The 13,874-nt window shown below is 44.0% G+C and overlaps 1 protein-coding gene across 1 annotated transcript in view; it reads left to right on the forward strand.

Annotated features, from left to right (window-relative positions):
• LOC138595654 (cadherin-6-like) overlaps positions 1 to 13,874 on the forward strand; it is a 70,090-nt gene that overhangs the window by 20,119 nt on the left and 36,097 nt on the right. The window contains exon 2 of the mRNA XM_069666994.1: positions 2,001 to 2,384. Within this exon, the coding sequence (XP_069523095.1) occupies positions 2,148 to 2,384 (237 nt within the window). The 5' untranslated portion in view covers positions 2,001 to 2,147. The remainder of the gene's footprint in view (positions 1 to 2,000; positions 2,385 to 13,874) is intronic.

Here is a 13,874-nt window from a genome sequence, read left to right on the forward strand (position 1 = left end):
TGGAACCGCCAACGGGTAAAATTTACCCCGCAGCTGTCTTGTGATTGTACTTTTCCTAAAAGTGTGTTCTGTAGCGCCCCCTATTGTTAAAAAATGTCAACATGAAGCCAAATTTTGAAAATAGTCATTTATACCTATAACAGCCAGCGGGTCAGATTTACCCAGATATAGAACGCCGTCGTTTTCGCGCTATTCATTCCGCACATCTAGATTGATACTTTGTATGTTGCTATGGCAACGCCTTCTTTTCTACTACTGTGTGTCATCAAGGCATAAACTCCAATTCAACATGGATAAGAGGCAAAGATGCGTGAATGTAGATTTACTCAATGAGTAAAGGTGAGTCTGATGGTGGGGACGTCTCTGGACTGTATGATGGTGTTTGGTTTGTTTTCTGCGAAGCACCTCGCAAATAAAGTTCTTGTTATATATATATTTCACGTAAGCATGTAAGCTGCATAAAGACACCACATCTAACATTTAATTATACAACTTTGTGTTGTAAAATGATAAACATAAATAAACAATGTACCTTGAAAATCAGTACATTCTAATAGTGGGTAAATTATAACCGTTGGCAGTTTTAGGTATACTGTTACCCCTGGCGGTTCTAGTGTTAAGAAACCCCGCCTCTATAAGCCCACTCTCTTCTGATTGGCCAGCTCCCCAAAGCATACTGAGGCTGCACTTTGTGACATCACAGAGTGCAGCGTGTTGAAAGAACTGTGTGACACCTGGCGTTCACAGCAGACTGAGCTGAGAAGCCTGGGGGATTACTTCTACATACTTTTACCTACAGATTTGAAACTTCACCCACGTTTAGTCTGAACATCCAACATTGTAACATTATATATATGAGTTAAAATGTGAAACAGCATAAGACCTCCTCTTTAAAGATCTCCTAAAATGTAATAGTCTTGATATGGTATTTTTCAGAACAAAAGGACACCTATAGTATATAAAAGGGGAAACTTAAAGACTGCTGATATGGTGGCTGTTTTTTTTTTCAGGGACAATGAAGATAAACTTTGTGAACTCATTTTGCATTGATATGCCCGTGAGAACACACTCAAAAGGCTCCTTTTAAAACAAGTAACATTATTAAAGAATATTCACCGTGAGTATGCAGTTTGGCATTGATACAGTGCTGCAGACTGTGCTGAGAATTTTGTAAAAAAAATCGTAGTCGTAGCAACCTCTCCTGGAAAAAAACATCCTTTTGAAATCACTCCAAGCATTGTAAATGGTAAAATGGTAAATGGACTGTACTTACATAGCGCTTTTCTGGTCTTCAGGCCACTCAAAGCGCTTCTACACTACATGTCACATTCACCCTTTCACACACACTGATGGCAAAGGCTGCTGTCAGGATCTACAGCACGAAGCTACGGCAAAAGCTTCATAGAGGTACAATGTTTAGAAACAAATTCATGTGTCTACTCTTGGATTTGGGAATATTTGGCTTTATCAGTGTGTCAAAGGTCACCTCAGATCTAAAATTCCAGCATCTTTAGCTCAGCCGAAAGTGGAAAGTTACACAATGTGCAGAAAAGTGCCTGCAGTGTGCATGAGAGAGAAACTGTCTGAGAGCGGAAATAAGTTTGTGTCATAAAACGAGGTCAATTGATTTTACTAAAATAGTCTCACAATTCAGTTTGTCACTTTAGTTTCCTCCCTGTTTACAGCGCTGAGATGTCCTATACGTGTGGTCTTTTTTCTTATTACATTTCTGTTACTTCAGGCTTTTAAAAATCAACTTCCTGGACCTCTATCTTTATTGATTTCTTTTTTTAAAGCTGGAGGCGCACATTTTGAAAGACAACTTTTCACTCCCTATCTACACTTGGGTTTTATTCAATTTTCAAAGTACTGCATCTTCAAAAAGCCTGGAGTTGGTCTTGAGTATGGGTTTATGAAACAAAACAAGAGCTTGTGCACTAACAAATTGCTGCCTCTCCTCCCAGTATTGACACTCTTGTTTTTCTGTGTAAATGTTCCAGGTGCTGTTTGCCGCCCTGTGCGAGTGTGAGGAGCCTTTCCTGCTTCAGTAGATTACAGCATGTGGACTGATCCGATACTCTGACCAGAAACCAGCGGACGCAGACCACTGAGGGGGGGAGAAGGCAGACGGGTGTGGTGGTGTGACCATGGATAGAAGGAAAGTGTGTGCGTTGATGGCTCTGTGGGTTATAGCCCACCTCAGCTCACCAGGTTACGGGCTCAGGGCCCTGCGGAGGACTACAGGGGGGCGGAAGGGGTCCACAGGGCTGACGGGAGAGGACGCCAATGGAGTGCCGCTGAGGCGCTCCAAACGAGGATGGATGTGGAACCAGTTCTTTTTGTTGGAGGAGTACATGGGGGCAGACATGCAGTATGTCGGAAAGGTACTGTATCAGCACACGTTCTCTGTTTCTTTGTTATCGCACACAAACAGAGAACCACATCTGTCACATCATGTGCAGGCGGTGTGAGACAACAGCTGCAGCGTTCGGAACACATTCACATACATGATCTGATATACCTGATCCCAGCATGCTCTGATTGCAGCAGCTCCATGAGGGTAATCACAGATGCGTCCCCTGCAGACTGATCTGAAACTAAGCATATATGCACAAAACAAACAATGATTACGCACGGGCACGTTGATAAGAGCAACTCACAACAACAACACGTAACACGTCTAGATCAGTAAGCATGTTATAAGGGTTATTGTATTCAAGAGACACTTTAAACTAGGGTTGGGTATCATTTTCGCACAATGTGCCTATGCAAAGATACTCAGAAGGCTGCTTATTTAAAGGAATATTGAACATTATTCTGCATCCACAACCAATTCTAGTGCTGACCACTGATTCTCTGACGCTGTGCAGGTCAAACTACATGATGGCACCACTACTAAACCATCCCAAGCCTTGTTTTCTGCATTATTTGCTCATAAAAGCTTGTCTTTAAAAAATACTGATATACAGCTCCGGAAAAACTTAAGAGACCACTCCAAATTTCCTTTAAATCAGCATCTCTCTCTACATGTCACGGCCAGCCCAATCCAGATGTGAACCCCACTGAAAACCTCCTGAATGTGATCAAAAGGAAGATGGATGGTCACAAGCCTGTGTTGTTTAAACATGAACTTATTTTCTTTGCTTTGTCCGAGCTCTGAAAAACATTTTTTTTTTGCATCTTTTGGTAATATCTCAGTTTCGTTCTCTTTGGCACCGCCTATGGTGATAAACGGTAATCGCGGGAGCACACTTCCCAGATATCCAGACAGTGCTGCATGTGTGACGTCCACGGCTGGCTCCGGTTGTAACTCTTGATTTTCCTGGCTGACGGTCGCTTTCCTTTTCAGACTGTTTGCTTCATCTGAGCGTAGAGTTGTTGTTTCTTCTTCTTTGGATTTTCACTTCTTGTTGAAGTTGTATCTGTAGTCATCCATCTTTTCTTTGTTTGTTCAGCCATAGTAGATTACTGTTTACTCGCAACACTCGCAGAGAGCGGAAAAGCAGCCGCTTAGCTCCGCCTACCCTCTCTGGCAGACCAACCACTGCTGGCTGATGGAGAACGCGTCACTAACTGGGCGCCGCTTGTGATTTTCTCCATGAAAGTCGCCACAGACACCCAGTCTGTAAAACTGCAAATGCAAAGGCTTTCATCAGAGGGCCATGGGCTCAATCACCATTGTGTTACCTCATTCGGCGATAGATACAGACTTAACAGACTTTTATTTAAATGACAATCAACATGATTATCACTTTAAGCAGCCTCATTTCCTGCAAATAAAAGACCAAAATGAGAAATGTTGTTTACAATAAAACAAACCTATAACTAGAAGAACCGGAGAAAATCATATTTTTGCTGTGGTCTCTTATTTCTTTCTGGAGCTGTATCTGTGATAGGCCCATTATCGGCCTATAATATCGGCTGACATATCGATGTATGATATATCGGTCGGGCTCTAGAGTATCAGAAATGTTCAACTGTAAAAAGTTTGTGTGGTAAAGTTTCAAATCTTGTTTATTAATTTGTTGATCAGATAAGTTCTTATATTCAAATACTAGTTTGCTTCATTAAAAAGTGATTAGACTTCGAGGTGTCGTAATGAGATCGGTATACATGAGACACTTGATCGTCAAAGATCACGTACAAACGCAGACATAGACAGCAATAGTTATTGATATTTTGTCTGCGTGGTTGATCAGAAGCTGAACTGGAGTTAAACAAAAATTAATGAGCTTGTTTATGTGCGTTAGGAACAAACCAGTTTAAAACAGTGACTCCGATTCGGGAATTAATTAGCATTTTAATTAATATCTCCTTTAAATAACATTGAATTATTCTCAATCAACCCACTGGTACCTTCCCACCTCGCTGTCTTTAGATGGTCTTTTGGGGGCGATGGGCGCCGCTCCCTCAAGAGACCTGAGCCCGTCTGAAATTTCATCCGAGTTTAAACTCTGTCACCTTGTTTTTCTACACGAGTCTGGTCCGAATGAATAAAGGAAGTACTCTGTAGTGGGCGTAAGCAGCCACAACAACTCGCCACAGCAGCAACGAGAAAGAGAAGAGTGGCACATAGAGAAACTTCATCATTAGAAAATGCCAGAGCGCCCGACTACACGTTGTAGGGAGAGCCACCTTTGTTCTCGTTCCCATTCTACAAGCACACAGACGGGAGGTGAGTGGGTTGACAAGGCCAAGTGGATAAGTGATCTCTCAGAAGTGAAGACATCGCAGCAGTAACCTCTTTAGTGACAAGATGTTTGCAACAAATACAAAGCAACAACTTCCATCGCACCGTCTTTGGCCTGCGTGAGGCGAGTCCACGGTTTTTAGTCTGCGGGAGGCTCGCTTCTTCATTTTGTCTATTTTAAACTCTCTGTTTGTTTGTTTGTTTGTTTATTCTTCAGGGATTTCATTTTTGGCTGACCACCGGGGTCAGCCCTACACATGGGTCTGTATGTGACCGACTGAGCGAGTGAGTGACCGTACTTTCAGAGCCAAATAAAGTAAAACACGGCCCGGGAAACACTACCGGAAGTGTTGACCTACATTACTCTCCATGCCTGTGACTTTTACTACAGGAAGATATGTTGATATTGCTGTCAGAGATCAATAGGACTCATCACAATTCATTTTCACTGAGTATATTGACCGAGAACCAGACACGGCTCACGGTAAAAATAGGCGAGCCTCCCATTCTCTACATTTTCGGCGCGCGTGTCACGCCAGAATTGTGAAGACTCGTCTGTTTTCATGCATTCAAATGAAAAGGAAGACGTCTCGCAGCCGCCACGCTCACACCACGCTTACAGTGTTGCCCACGAAAGCGCACATTGATCTGATGTGGTCAGCCACATACTAGGTTTTCACCTAGTCTTGTTTAAGTTTCTCTGAAGCTACTGCAAACGTTTTACAAGCCGACATGTGAAAAGTTGTTTTTAAACTGTCAAAGATCCAACCCATTTACCAATACATCCCATCCATCCATTATCTATCCTGTTCAGGGTCGTGGGGGGGCTGGAGCCTATCCCAGCTGTCGTTGGGCGAGAGGCGGGGTTACACCTGGACTGATCAGCAGTCAATCACAGGGCTGACACATAGAGACGCTCACATTCTCACCTAAGAATCCTAACGAGCATGTCTTTGGACTGTGGGAGGAAGCCGATTAGGCGATAGCGCTAACCACAGCACCACCTTGCAGCCCCCACCGATACAAATGAATGCAAATTTCCCCTCGCAGATATTGTTTTATTTGCCTTTAACAGCCACACACACAAGAAAAATGTGAATGTTTTGGTGTTACTTTGGAAAGTTTAGTTTCTATGATGGCGCTAAAAGGGGACAAAGCTAACTATGGTGCCTTGTTTCAGAGGCATATTGGATTTAAAGCGAACACGATCAAATTGTCTGGGTGAAAACCATCTCGATATGGAGATTGATACAAATTTATGTAAATAAAGTCACCATTTTTTTACCCAATATGGACGAATGTAACCCTAACCCAGCGTTAAAAAGACGCCAGGTATTCTGCAGTTCTTGTCAAGCATTTCTAGCTCGCCAACAGTTCTTTATTTATTTATTTGGCTTTTTATGCCTTTATTGTTAGAGAGAGGACAGTGGGTAGTGGCAGAAATGGGGGAAGAGAGAGTGAGGATGACATGCGGCGAAGGGCCGAGGGCGGGAGTAGACTGTAGCCTCTGTATATGGTCGCCAATTCAACCGCTGAGCCAAACCAGCACCGCTAACAGTTCCATCCAACTACTGTCCTACTGCTTTAAGTCACGTCACCATCACTTTGCAGATCCTTAATGTGCTTTAGTCAGTGTTTCACCAGTTTAAAGTTCTGTCTGTTTTAGAGGGAGAATCCTTGTAGTGGAGGAGCCCCAAATATATCCTAAGCTCCAAGTTGCTGGAGGGCAAAGAAACACCGCTAAAGTATGCTAGAGGGCAATACATAGAATCTATACAGACACAGCGATCATATATTTTGCATTATCGTCTAGCCTTATGCTCGACCTTCATAGAAGCCTAAACTCAGTGAAAAGATCTGCTCTTAATGAGATGCTTAAAAATAAATACCCTCCTGTACATGACTGTATCGCTCTGTCGGTAAGAGTACGAGGATCATCTCATCATCAGAGAGTAGACATGACAAGCTGCTCCGATCGGCTAATGCTCATATATCGGACTTCCAACCGTCCAGCCTCGGGCTTTGTTTTCTGTTGGCTGTCGGATACATTTTGTGCTTACTGTCAGCTCTGTGGCTGCTTGCTCCATGTCCATTCTGCTCACATCACGCCGTCCTAACGCGGCCGTCTTGCCCTACAGTAAAATATGACTTTCTCCCAAGGTATTATTTGTTCAACAAAATGAAAACACAGTGTCGACCCAGATAACATTGGGGGGGACGTACAAGAAGACGGGCCAAATAATGCTTGCTTTACATGCAGCGGTGCGGAAGTCAAGATATCCGTCTCCTCTTCCAACCTACTGTAATTGAGGAGATTGTGAAGCGTCGTTGCAAGGTCAGGACGATGGAGGGGAGGAAGAAAGGCTGTTTTGTGCGAGGAGCTGAATGGGGCTAGTGCTTTGCATTCCTATCGCGTGTCCGCGGAGGATAGAGCCGTCCAACCAAATGAGATTCCGCAACATACGTCCTCCCTGACTGAGGGTTGACTTTCAGCCCTGGACTAAAAGGATTACAACACTCGCTATGGTTTGAGGCGAGCAAACACAGGGGAAAGAACAAAAAAAGTTGAAAAGAATGAAAAAAAAACACAGACTGAAAGAAGATCAAAAGTAAGTACCGAGCATGATCAAACCACTTTGTCTGTAGAGAGTGGTGATTGATGTGCCACTCGTCCTTTTAGCTTGTAAAAGGACTAATAGCAAAAGAAGAATGGATTATCTGAGTGTGGTATACACTTAGAGAGCCAGGGGCTGCGGCCTAAGAGCCCGTCTCCTGAAGACGCCATTAAGGGATCAACCTTCGAGCACCACACTTAATCATGACTCTGAGCGCTTGTTGTTCCCCCCCAAGTACATGCAGCTGGGCGCTCTTCCCTCATTGTCGGCTCTCTAGCCAGTTGTCACATAGGATTGCAGTGCGTAGATCTTATCTGATTGCAATTACTGTTTGTTAATTGCCAGATAAAGTAGGAGTGATTGAACGTGGCCCTAAATAGGAATGAATGGCTTTTTGAGTCGAACACATGGTTCAACTTGGAGAAGGCGCATCTGTATTCTCAGGTGGAGGCAGTTTTCTCACAATGCAGTGAAACAGGAAAAATACAAAACTTCAAAAAGCACAAAAGAAAGAGCTTTTTTCATTGCGGGTGACATCATGGCAACAAGAGAACACAGCACGGAACAAAACCACTTTTGTTTGTGCTGAAAAAATGAATCGGAAATAACACAATGGCAGGTTATTATAAACAAGGGAGCAGCTCTTGACACACAGTAAAAGATAGAATGATGAAACCGCGCTTGAATTACAACATCCCGTCTCCAGTTATTTGGTAAACTCAATCTCCCCCACTTGCCTCTCTCTTTTTCACCCCTTTTCTTTCTTACGACTGCTTTATCGAGTTGTGAAGCGCTAACAAATGAAACTTTAATCTTTCCTGAACAAGCGTAACAAAGGCAGTTGGAACAGGAAGGAATTAAGAGAAGCGATCGAGATGAGGGAGGGGAAAAAAAGGAGACGCTGGCGGTGTCTCGTCGGGGAGCTGGTTGGCTGCTAATCTTGCTAATCTTGCTGTATTGGCCAATGATTTTTTCGCTCCTGCAGGAGGGGGAATTGTACTCTGCCTCTCATTAGCAGGCGAGCTGCATACACGCCTCGGAGGGCCCGGGCTGTCACTGGGGGAAGAGCATGTTTGTTTATTTCATTATTTCTTTCTTTACCAAAGGGCACATATCCACTGAAAATGGTTAATGGCCTGTGGTTTAGGAGTGTTTGTGCTGTACTATCATATCTCATAAAGTATTTACAGCCCCTGATAGGCCCCAGTGGTTCTGGGCCTGGTGGGTAGACTCCTCAATGTAGTCCCTAGCAAGAGAGCGTGCACGCCGACGCGCACGCCTGCAACACTGGCCTCCAGTAATGGGCTGGAAATCAGGGGAGAGAAAAAAATAAAGGCGGATGAACAAAGACATAATATGCTTCAGTCCTGTATGACTCAGCGGCTGAAGCAACCTGGGGGGAAGGACTCGAGCGTCTTGTGCTAGCAGAGTGGAAAGGTGCAGGGATTTGTGTGTTTATTTGTGGGGGGGTGGGGGTGGTGTCTGTTCTTGCTCCCCCATTACCAGCTGCTCACCTTGGCAAGGAGGCAAGGAGTTTGCAATATGGCACAGGCCTTGCTGTACCCGCGCCATGGCAGCCCCGGCGGTCTCCAGCGGCGACCCGGAGCACACATTGGCAGTGTTTGTTGATTAGGCGATAAGTTTACGCTTGTGTGCTAGCAGGAGGATAGGAGGGGGCGACTTCAATTATGCTCCTCTCCGTCACGGCGGAGGAAAGGGTGTGATGAGGTCGTGCAGAGACGAGGCCCCGGCGAACATCTGTCTGACAACGTTGCAGGGGCGAAAGCGATGTCTGAGCGAGATACGCCGACATCGCCCCAGCACCTTCGATTGTTTCCACACTATCACCTGCCTACTACTGTTTCTAACACCTGTTGGTTTTGTCAGGGGGAGATTAATTGATTTTCTATCATCAAACGTTCAGGCTTTTCTTTGCTATCAAGAAATTAGTTTGCCGAGTTTTAATAAAACGAGGGCAAACTGATAAGACAAGAAAAGCAAGGCCGCAGCCAGGATTTTAGATATACTGAGGGCTGGAGCAAGTCCCCACAGCTCCACCACTCCAGAAATAACCACAAAGGGTCAAGTTTATGATCATGATCATATTTTATCAGCTAGTATCAGATAGTAAAGCCTGTTTCATCCAAATTTTCCACACAAGCACACGACCTGCTGCTCTCGGTTGTATCGTCAGCCTTGCAGCAAAGTAAATAAAAACTGTTGTTTATGAAAAAATAATAAATAACAAGCCGGAAATTTTGCATTAAACATAAAACAGAAGATTTAATGTAAGCTGACGCTACACCTCATCATGTCTCTGCAGCTCTGACTGCATATCTCAAGTTTACACATCAACAGACATTTGATAGGCTATTTTTGTGCACAGTCTGAGGCTACCATCTGGCTACATAGAAGGCAGCCAGTTCCCGACAGGCCAGGACACAAGGCCTTAAAGGCTAACTGGCTAATTGCCCTAAGCAGCCCGTTTCCAGTGCCATCTTTTTGGCCTAACTGGAGTGAAGCACAAATGGCGGCCAGATCGAGTCTGCACTAACATTTGCTGCACTTGAAGCTGATTAATTTCACAAACAAAGACGGCTCGCTTATAAGTTCTCACGCGCAGATGTCTGATGAGTACCACTCCACTTCTCAGCCCACTTCAAACTGGAAGATGAAGCACAGAGGAATAGAAATAAATATCGTCTACTGTGAAAAACTGCCAGCCTTTGGAAATATTTTGGTATCACTGAGTCACTAAGTCTAATTGAGTGGAAGGTTTTGAAATATGTTGCATGTTATTGATGATATAGCGGTTTAAGTAAATGCTTAATAGTTTGCTTCATGGCTGAAAGAAATAAGAAGCTTTTTCAGTCCTTTTTGTCTGTAATTGAGTCCTTAAAGCCGTCATTTATTCAAACATGTGAGAATATGTGAACCTGTTCCCAAAGAAAATCAGCTTGTTTCAAGTATTCTCTGAAATCAAGTTTCATTTTTCTTGATCAGAGAGCAGAGACGCTCCTTGTTCTTTTTTTCCTTCAAGATGCAGACACTGAATAATCTAAAGGAGCCCCCTTTCTGTTTGAGGTATAATTTCAGGAATACATTTATTTGCGCTCTTTCTGAGAGATGAAAAGACTGAAAACACTCTCAGTTCTGTACTGCAAATATAAGGCTAGCTCCAGCTCAGCTGTGGGATAGTTTAGGTTTGGAAAAAGACTTAATTTGGCCTCTTAAACAAAGATATTATCGCATTGTAGCGAAAACAAGTTAATGCTAAGCTAACTTGCGGCTGGCTCTTTTTGTATTTTAACTTGGAAGGCATGTGAGAGGTATCAATCTTCTCATCTAACTCCTGCAAAGAAAGCAGGAGTTGTCTGAAACAACTTGGTCAGGCGACTTTGGAGAAAGTAGCAAGACGAGTTAAAGCTCACTTTCGCTTTGTGTTCAGTTTGGCGCCCCCTGTGGACAAAGTCGTAGCTCTTATCTCTTTGCTGACATTGTCCTGTTCATCCTGCTTTCTCTAACAGTCACATGTATCCCTCACTTTAAATTTCTGCCCCTGAAAATGTAAACAACGGCAGCGTGCGGTCAATCGCTTCGTCTGACACCTACCCCCCCGCCAGCGGTTTCAGGCATTAAAAATAAGTATATAGAAACCATCAATCTTGTCGCTGATGGTCTGGTTTGCCTTTGAAGGTCATAGAGAGTCATCAGAATTAATTTCAGTCTGTTTCATAACCAGTGAAAACCTCCTCACAGGAGCTTTAAGCTGAGTGTCCAACCAAAGCCACGCCCCCAAAAACGAGCCTCTGCTAACCGTATCAACCGTTTTTTGCTGCCATTTTTATGCAGCTAGCTTGCTAGCTTTAGCTTTATGTCTGCCTTGCCTTGTAGGAGGGTCGAGTTATACCCAATCAGAGGGAGGGCAGATTTTGCACTCAAAGCAGGACTGAATGAAATGATTGAATTGCCCTGGAAAACCACTGATACTGTCGTTTTTGTTTTGTGGCAGAGTCTTTGATTTATTGTTATCTTCAAGGTTTTAAAGACAATTTCAACAAATAAAGCCTTTAAAAATAAAAGGTCGACCCTTGCTTTAAGAAAAAAAATGACTTTAGGCCTTTTTTATAGACAGAATGACACAATAAGACGGAGATTTTTATGCAGTGTCCCTAAAGTCCCAGTGTTAATGGCTATAGCGTCATGCTCTCTGCCTTTTTTACGATTAGCTACCATAGGAGGGCAGAGGAGAAAAGGCTGGCTATTGATGTGCCAGGGCTTCTTGGTGACCAGACTGAATGCACATGTGGCTTTCTTTTCTCCCCCTGTGACAGTTTAATTGTATTTTCGATATAAATTGATCAAAGGGCCATTGTGAATGCACGTTGGGCTGCCACATTGATTTCCGGGAGAGGTTTTTTTCTTCCACTCTTAATTTGAGTAGAAGGGCAGCAGTAAATTCTCCTCACCAGCAAGGTGGGCAACTGGGAGGGACGGGGTCACTGCAGCAGGCGCTGGAGTTCGATACTCTGCGCTGCCTTGTAATATCCTTCAGGGGGGCGAGGAGGAACTCTTCAGAACCACAAGATCTCTCTGTTTCCATAGAAATGACAGTCGACACCACATATGTCACACTGTCTATCTCACATCTCAGACGAAAGGAGAGGACTCAACGGTTATTAACTGAATTGTCGTGCCGGCAGAGATAGGCAGCTTGATAGACAATCATAGAAAAGGACATTGCAGCTCTAACAGCGGGGGAAAGATAATAATGTTGAAGTGGATTGTTTTCAGCCAACTGAGTCTCTGTTTGGAAGCACGTTCTGCAAAGCAGAACAGAAAACAAATAAAATTCTGCAGGATACTCTCCTGGCTTGGTTAGACAGAGAGAATGAGAAAAAAACAAGGCTTGTTTTGACCAGAATTCAAGTGGGTTAATGAAACAGTGCTCCACGCTAGATCATAATCCGAAGAAGCTAAAATTCTGCAACACACTCGACTGGCTCGGTTAGACAGACAGAGAAAGGAATGAAAACAGTCATTTTTTACCAGCATTCAAGCAGGCGAACAAAATAGTGTTAAAGATGCTAATCCACAAAGCTGCTCGTCTCGCATGTGCCAGCTTTGCCCTGATAAAACAGCATGAATTAGTAAAGCTTCCGAGCACCTGGGATGAAAAGCTTTTTAATATATGATGAGAAGGGAGACTTTGCAATGTGCTCCCACGTGACCCAGCTGCAACGCACAATATCCCCCCGCAGTCTGTCCACCGGCGGAGCCAAGAACACTTGTAGACACAACAACAGCTCACGCTCAAAGGAAAACATGCATTCAAAGCGTCAAAATCAAACGGGCCCGCTCACTTGAGTTAATGAGGTGTCAATAAGGGAGCTCAGAATTATGTCTAACGCCCACTTATGGGTGTAAACATTCAGATGGCGTTTGGCTCGGTTCGTACCTAGCCAACACGTGCCCTCCTTTTGCCCTTTACCTCCCCGCGCAATTATGACCATGTCCTTGGTTATTAAGGGGGGAAAGGAACGTAGGCAGGCGAGCAGTGGGAGGGGAAAACGACTGGACAAGCTTTTGATGAGTTCTCTGAGATAAATATGTTGGGGGGGGATTTGGTGGTGGAATTAAAATGTCAGCGCATGCTAAGCTGCTGTTCATGCAGAAAAAAATTAAACAGGAGATAGAGAGGGAGAGAGCAAATAAAAATGAGAAGCCGCGCAGACAAGTGGACTCTCGTGGTCCTCTGGCATGTTGGTCATGTTGCTGATCCATCAGGGATTGGCAGGCGGCGGGCGCGTGCGCCGCACTCATGCTGGTACTTCACAGACTTCGACCCACTGGCATTCTGTTTTACAGCGCTGTGAAAATGCCACCGTGCACGGCCCTGCGGCGAGGAAGGCATGAAGACAACCTGTATGTAACACAAGCAGCAAAAGCAACATTTTAGGGCCTCTGGAAATTTTGGCGTGCATGATGTCAAAATCTGATGAAGCAGCAGAGTGAAAATGAGCCTTCATAACAAACAGATCATGACCGATAAGCTCACTTTGCTGTTCAGACCATTTCTCATTACCGTGTGGGTGCAGCCGATAACATTTTGATTGACATCTTCCTGGTTTCACACACAATAATGATGCATGTAACAAATAGTGTGGTGCAGCTTTTCGTATCAGAATCAGAGGAGGCAGCAGGAGCCTCCTGAAACTATTCACTTCAATCGGTCGCTAACAAAATGCTTTGCTATCGATGTCATAGTTAGCAGTTAGCATCTGTAATGTTAGCTGAGATGAGGCTAGTTGAGATATATCAGAATCAGAGGAGGCAGCAGAAGCTGCTTGAAGACAATTATTCACTTACATCAGTCGCTAACAAAATGCTTTGCTAACGATGTCACAGTTAGCAGTTAGCATCTGTAATGTTAGCTGAGATGCAGCTAGCTGAGATATATCAGAATTAGAGGAGGCAGCAGAAGCCTCCTGAAAATATTCATTCCAATCGGTCGCTAACAAAATGATTTGCTATCGATGTCATAGTTAGCAGTTAGCACCTGCAATGTT

This window comes from Semicossyphus pulcher, unplaced genomic scaffold, assembly GCF_022749685.1.
Source record: "Semicossyphus pulcher isolate SPU_LCO1_2020_fin unplaced genomic scaffold, fSemPul1.0.p SCAF_18, whole genome shotgun sequence".
Taxonomy (NCBI): domain Eukaryota; kingdom Metazoa; phylum Chordata; class Actinopteri; order Labriformes; family Labridae; genus Semicossyphus; species Semicossyphus pulcher.